Source organism: Adelges cooleyi, unplaced genomic scaffold (genome assembly GCF_023614345.1).
Source record: "Adelges cooleyi isolate 19-005CV unplaced genomic scaffold, UGA_ACOO_1.1 ACOO_flye_CR_arks_rails_tigmint_CR_PRNA_21, whole genome shotgun sequence".
Classification (NCBI taxonomy): domain Eukaryota; kingdom Metazoa; phylum Arthropoda; class Insecta; order Hemiptera; family Adelgidae; genus Adelges; species Adelges cooleyi.
In genome coordinates this window covers 1,122,436-1,129,813 of record NW_026095871.1, presented here as the reverse complement: position 1 = coordinate 1,129,813, position 7,378 = coordinate 1,122,436, and the positions used below count along the sequence as shown (strand labels likewise).

General features: G+C 28.0%; 1 protein-coding gene across 1 annotated transcript; it reads left to right on the top strand.

The window, feature by feature from the left end:
* The first annotated feature begins 2,854 nt into the window (after window positions 1-2,854).
* On the top strand, window positions 2,855-6,474 carry LOC126834849 (merozoite surface antigen 2). Its single transcript, XM_050567042.1, has 11 exons — window positions 2,855-2,951; window positions 3,422-3,526; window positions 3,815-3,835; window positions 4,389-4,412; window positions 4,704-4,730; window positions 4,916-4,951; window positions 5,242-5,268; window positions 5,393-5,428; window positions 5,775-5,813; window positions 6,076-6,105; window positions 6,467-6,474. Exons 1-11 carry the CDS (start codon window positions 2,897-2,899, stop codon window positions 6,472-6,474), a joined length of 408 nt encoding a protein of 135 aa, XP_050422999.1. The 5' UTR covers window positions 2,855-2,896.
* The last annotated feature ends 904 nt before the right edge of the window (window positions 6,475-7,378 follow it).

The window sequence follows — 7,378 nt, the reverse complement described above, 5'->3', positions numbered from 1 at the left end:
ATACCGTTAACCAGAGAATACATTTTAATTAAAAGAACGGGGATAGTCGACCAAGACAGTTACAACTAAATATTATTTAACAATACCGACCATTGTATAAATGTGTAAAATCATGTGTTTCAAATCGAGTTATAATATTAGTAGAGTGGTGGTAAGTTAGCTTCTATTAAAACTTTTAAAAGACAAACCACAAAAGTTTGTCATATTATGTGAGATGGCTTAAATCATGATTCCTTTAAAATTATGTGCATTATTATAATAGAATTTATCTATCATAACAGTGCAAACATTTTTCAGGCAAAAAAATATATCACCATCGTACGATACTAAAACAACAAGTTATGGTTCGATCTGTAAACATTACCGGCCAACTGTTGCGTATATGGCAACAACTGCATAATATAGATAAAAAAAAAATGTAATTCATATTAAATACTATGAGATATTAAGTGGCCAATGATAAAACACAAATCACCCTGAATAATCATCATAAATCGCAAGGATATTGTAGATCAGAAATAATCACTACTTAGAATATAATAATTGTATTAAATAATAATATTTTAGGCATAAAACAATAATATCTTAGGTTTTAGAAATGTTATTATGTTCTATGAAAAACATCATTTTGCTCATATATACAACAGATGGTCGGTAATGTTTACAGATCGAACCATAACAAGTTGTTTTCAATATCATACAATAGAGTTATATTACTTTAACTGAAAATTGTAAGCAAATGTATAATAGATAAGGTCTATTATAATGCATATAATTTTAAAAGGATCAAGATTTGTATCATCTCACATAATATACACAAATACACATTTTCATGTCTTAGCTCTGGCACATAACCGAAAAAACTGTTACCAAAAAAGCGGTACGCTGTTATATGATAAGAGATAAGAGATATTTTGTGGATGGGTTGGTAGATGGATTTTTTTTTCATATTGTTTTTATACAATGTGATCGCAATTTTTCACAATTTTTTTTTGGTTTTTAACCCCCTTTCCAACTTGGTTTTTTTGATAGCAACTTTTGAAACTTATATGGTAACGTATATATTTTATTAACTATTTAAATTGAGAATAATGTACTAAACATTTTGACTGGTCATTAACCAGTTTCGGATAACTATTTTTAAAGTTATAAGAGTTTTAAAGTTAGGATGGGAGGGGAAGTGTGGTTGGGAAATGCGCACAGATAAAAATAATACTACGCTCCACCTTTTCTCTTACCAAAAATTTGAAACTACAATAACTTCAAAAATAGTTATCCGAAACTGGTTATCGACCTGTCAAAATTTTTAATACATTATTCTAAATTAAAAAAGTTAATAAAATATTTACGTTACCATTAAAATTTTAAAAGTCGATATCAAAAAAGGTAGGAGGGGAATAAAAACAAAATAATTATGAAAAATTCATATCACATTGTATAAAAGAAATATGAAAAAAACAATATGAAAAAAATGTAATTCCTATTATATACTATGAGACATTAAGTGGCCAATGATAAAACATAAATCACCTTGTATAATCATCATAAATCGCAAGGAGATTGTAAATCAGAAATAATCACTACTTAGAATATAATAATTTTATTATATAATAATTTTTTAGGCGTAAAACAATAATATCTTAGGTTTTAGAAATGTTATTATGTGATATGAAAAACATAATTTTGCTCAGATGTTCATTTAATATTTATTTTCAGACTTAGTGCTTTACTATACTAAAACTTTTTACTCAATTATCACAAAAGAATAGTAATAGTCATTAACAATACATTTATTCTAAAAATATTTAAAATCACTCTGTATAGTCATCATAAATCGCAAGGAGATGGTAGATGCAGAAATAGTCACTACTTGGTAGCCTGCTGGCTTAAGCATGTTTCATGTTTTATAATTTTGGCCGTTAGGCTTTAAGTGGACTGTAACTATTCTTTTAACCTAATTTATGCGTAAATATAAGTAAATTTAGGTTACATCGAAATTTTCATTTACTTTTGAAAGACAAACCGAATAACTATCTGTTAATGTACAATATGATCGGTATATCTAATTTCTCACGGGTCAAACTTTGATGGTGAAATCCATCTTAATAGGACATGTTGATTTTGTTGGAAACTCTTTTGGCTCAACACCCTTATATTATATTATCCGTTACCCTTCTACGCCCCCCCCCCTCAACAAATTTTTTAAATTTTACACATGTTTCAGAAAACTTTTTTAACAGTTTTGATATGACCTTAATTCATCTAGATATACGATTTTACTCATATACACTAATACACCATAACTGGTCGGTAATGATTATACAGATAGAAACATAATTTTGTTTTCGACATTGCACAAGTATTGGAGTATTGTTTTTTCCTAACAAAAATCTATATTATTTTCATTATATAATATTTTAGGTATAAAACAATAATACCATAGGTTTTAGAATTATTATGATGCGATTTGAAAAACATGATTTTACTCATAAACACAACAGTTGGTCGGTAATGTTTACAGATCGAACCATAACATGTTGTTTTCAATATCGTACAATGTTTCATTGTTTCTCAGTATTGTTTTCGTATCATGATACTTTTTAGACATCTGTTTCTTAGTATGTTATTTTTTCAAAATTCCAACATATTACCAACTATATATTTTTGTAAATCTGTGTTCCGAATGACCCATTTCTAGTACGATTGTGCATTAAAATGTTGATGAATATTTTCTGAGCAATTTGTACAAACAAAAAACAACTTATAAAACATGTAGCTTTTAGTATTAACCAAACACTACGCAGCTAATATAAAAAGAAAAATATAGTAGGTACCTACTAGTATTCTAGTTACTTCCAAAGGCAAACGACAGTCATCTTTATATATATTGTCAAAAATGCGTTTCTTGTACGTTGTTATGTTGCTCGTAGCAATTCTAACAAAGTTTTCAGGTATTTAAATAAATATAATTTTTAAAATTTCGAATAAATATTAACCACCTAAATATAACAAAATCCTTTTGTTTTTCAGCGGTATTCCTTTGGATGACATCCCTTTCAAATAAACTCTTAGATGCTAATTTAAAAACACTGCACCTCACTTTTATCATTTCTTACCTTTTTGGTTGATACTGTGCTTGGTTCGGACTTTACTATTTGAAAATACTAACTATTGATTCGCATCAAAGAGTTTATTCGAAAGTGATTTTATCACTTTCAGTTTTAATAATTCTTTTAAACCTGTGACCTCCCTGTCACCACTATGGTCCGACCCCACCTTCCTCCATCCCCACTTTGCCCCGACCCCACCCAACTGTACTGGCTTTTTTTGATTTTTTATTCCCAAAATTGTCTTCACTGGACACTATGCAAAATCAATTTATTCGTATTTAAAAACTTATAGTGTAACTTTTGTTTTTCAGCGGGATCTGGGTCTGGGAATGGGTCTGGGAATGGGTCTGGGAATGGGTCTGGGAATGGGACTGGGAATGGATCTGGGTCTGGATCTGCATCTGGATCTGTGAGACGTAAGTTATTTTCTTTGTTTACTAAAAAATGCATATAAATCTTTCCAAAGCGTACACTGTGGCGTAATATGGAAGTATATTATTTTTGAACGAATTATTAATAAGAGACTCATTTTTTAAACCTAAAAATATGTTTTATTTTAGCATTTATAATATGTATAGATACAACTAGAACCATAATTTTGCTTCCAATATTTTTCAAGTGTACACATAACTAGAATTTCATTGTTCTACAATTTTGTATGATTATTAACCACCTAAATATAACAAAATCCTTTTGTTTTTCAGTGACGTCTCCGCCTGAAAGACGTAAGTTATGTTCTTTGTTTTAGTAAAAAGTTCATAGAAATGATCAATTACACATTTTTCAACAATAAATAGCCGATAATATAGTATTTATAATATGGAGAATAATAATGCTTCGTCATTGAGTATACAGTAGTGTGGTGAACAAAGTCGTTTTAGTCATTATAGTTTTATACTTTATCTGAATAGTTAAGATCTCTTTTATTTATTACCAAATGTTACGTGGGGTTAATGACTAAACAATTTTGACGATTTGTTTAATACCGACAAACCATTTTTTTTAATTGTTCGATGATTATGTGATGGGTACGAAAATATAATTGTGCCTTAAAATATTTACAAAACGCAATTATACATTAATTATAAAGGTCAGAGTCATAATCTCAACTTAGTGTATTAAAAACTTAAGCCGTGTTTATTTTAGTTTCTTTGTATTATGTTAAAGCACTCGGGTGTATATAAAGAATGATTTTTTTTTAAATTGTTTATAAATATTAACCACCAAAACATAACAATTTATAATTTCATTAATTGCTACTACCCTTTTGTTTTACAGCTTCTGTTCCACCACCACCACCGAGTAAGTTTTTTCTATTGTTTTACTAAAAAAAGCATACAAATCTTTTCAAAGCATACGCTTGAGTACTCAAGACCTAAAAAAATGTTTACAGCATTTATATTATGTACAGATTATGCCTCATCATTAAAGTTTACAATGTCCCACCATAATTGATCGGTAATGATCATACAGCTAGAACCAAAATTTTGTTTCCGATAATCTACAAGTGTACACATAACTCGATTTTCATAGTTCTTAAAATTTTGTATAAATATTAACCACCTATATACAACAAAATTCTTTTTTTTTCAGTGGAGGCCACCCAGGTGCCTGGAAGCTGTAAGTTATTTTCTATGTTTCACTAAAAAAATCATAGAAGTCTTTCCGAAACGAATTATCAATTACAACATTTTTAAATAACAATTATTTTTGAAATTTTTTATACATATTTACTACCAAAATATATCAATTTAACAACTACAATTTATAATTTCATTAATTACCACTACCCTTTTGTTTTACAGCTTCTAATCCACCACCTATACCAGCACCATCAACGAGTAAGTTATTTTCCTTGATTTACTAAAAAAAGCATACAAATCTTTTCAAAGCATACGCTTGAGTACCCAAGACCTAAAAAAATGTTTACAGCATTTATATTATGTACAGGTTATGCCTCATCATTAAAGTTTACAATGTCCCACCATAATTGATCGGTAATGATCATACAGCTAGAACTAAAATTTTGTTTCCGATAATCTACAAGTGTACACATAACTCGATTTTCGTAGTTCTTAAAATTTTGTATAAATATTAACCACCTATATACAACAAAATTATTTTTTTTCAGTGGAGGCTACCCAGGTGACTGGAAGCTGTAAGTTATTTTCTATGTTTCACTAAAAAAATCATAGAAATCTTTCTGAAACGAATTATCAATTACAACATTTTTAAATAACAATTTTTTTTGAAATTTTTTACACTACCCTTTTGTTTTACAGCTTCTAATCCACCACCTATACCAGCACCATCAACGAGTAAGTTATTTTCCTTGATTTACTAAAAAAAAGCATACTAATCTTTTCAAAGCAAACGCTTGTGTAGTTTTAAAGAATATTCTGGTATGGTGAACTAAATCAACTGATAAATAGTCATTATAATAATTTCCTTTAGCTGCATATCTAAGATCACTTTTGTTTATTTAAGAAATGTTGCGTGATGTTACTGCCTTCAAAATGTTAACCGTGAGATAACTAGTTAGCGACATTAGATACTAGTGAATATAAAATAAAAAAATAATTCGAGTTTAACTAATAACAATCATTTTTGGAGTTTATATAAATATTAACCACCTAAACATAACAAAATCCTTTTGTTTTTCAGCGGGAAATGGGTCTGCGTCTGGGTCTGGGCAAGATAAAAGTAAGTTATTTTCTTTGTTTACTAAAAAATGCATATAAATCCTTCCAAAGCGTACACTAAATACCTAAAAACCTAAAAAAATAGTGTATAGCATTTATAATATGTACAGATATGCCTCACCATTAGAGTTTACAAAGTCTCACCATAATTGATCGATAATGATCATACAGCTAGAACCATAATTTTGTTTCGAACTTTATAGTTCTAGAATTTTGTATAAATATTAACCACCTAAATATAACCATATGCTTTTGTTTTTCAGACGGAAATGAGGCTTATGTAGATACAAGACGTAAGTTTTTTTGTTTTACTAAAAAAATCATACAAATTTGTTCAACTTGAGTAATTTTGTAGAATATTTATATTTTCGAACAAATTATCAATTACATATTTTTTTAACTATATTTATAATATGTACAATTATAATGATTCGCCCTTGAGTATACAGTAGTCTGGTGAACAATGTCGTTTTAGTCATTATAATTATATCCTTTATCTGCATATTTAAGACCACTTTCATTGATTAAGAAATGTTACCTGGTGATTATGACTTAAAAATGTTGACAATTTGTTTCATACCGTCATACCTTTTTTTTTTTAAATTTTGTTCGATAAAACACAAAACGTAATTATATGCTATTTATAATTATCAGAGTCATAATTTCAACATAGTATATTAAAAAGTTAAGGTTTGTTTATTTTAGTTTCTTTCATTCGCCAACAATAATATTTAACAAAATGCATTACTTGTAATTTGTTATGGTGCTAGTAGCAATGTTAAAGCGTACATAAGCAATGTTGAATGTACATAAGTTACAATAATTTTTGACATTTTTATAAATATTAAACACCAAAATATAACAATTTATAATTTCAATACTAACCACTGCCCTTTTGTTTTACAGGTTTACCAGCGCGTGAGTTGTTTTCATTATTTTACTAAAACAAATTCATCCATTAATCTTTCCTAATCATACACTGAGTAATTTAAAAGAATAATATTTTTGAACGAACTATTAGTAGGACATACATTTTGAAACCTAAATAAATATTTACAGCATTTACAGCCGTTTAACTAAATTATCTCCATTACTTAACTTTGATTATTTCTACTGAATACAAATTACAAAGTTTATCTTTATTAACAAAACGTTAGTTAATAACTTACTACAAATGTACACAGTACAACTTTTGTACGTATAATAAAAGGAACCTAAATATTTATATATATATATACATTTTTTTAATATTACAGCAATTCCAATAAATACACCGGGTAATCTAACTCCGGAACAAGTGGAAGGTTAGAATTTGTTATCATACTCAGAGTTAAATTATACTTTTGAACAAATGATGTTCACTATTTAACTATAAGTTATTTTTACTGATTATAAATTATACAGTTTATCCTTACCAACAAAACGACAGTTATTAGCTTACTATAATTTACACTATACACTATAATGTACAACAGAAGGAACCTAAATATATATATATATATTTTTTTTAATTACAGAATTTTTAAAAGGATACGAGGAACCTACGACCTAACTGAACGGGCATAC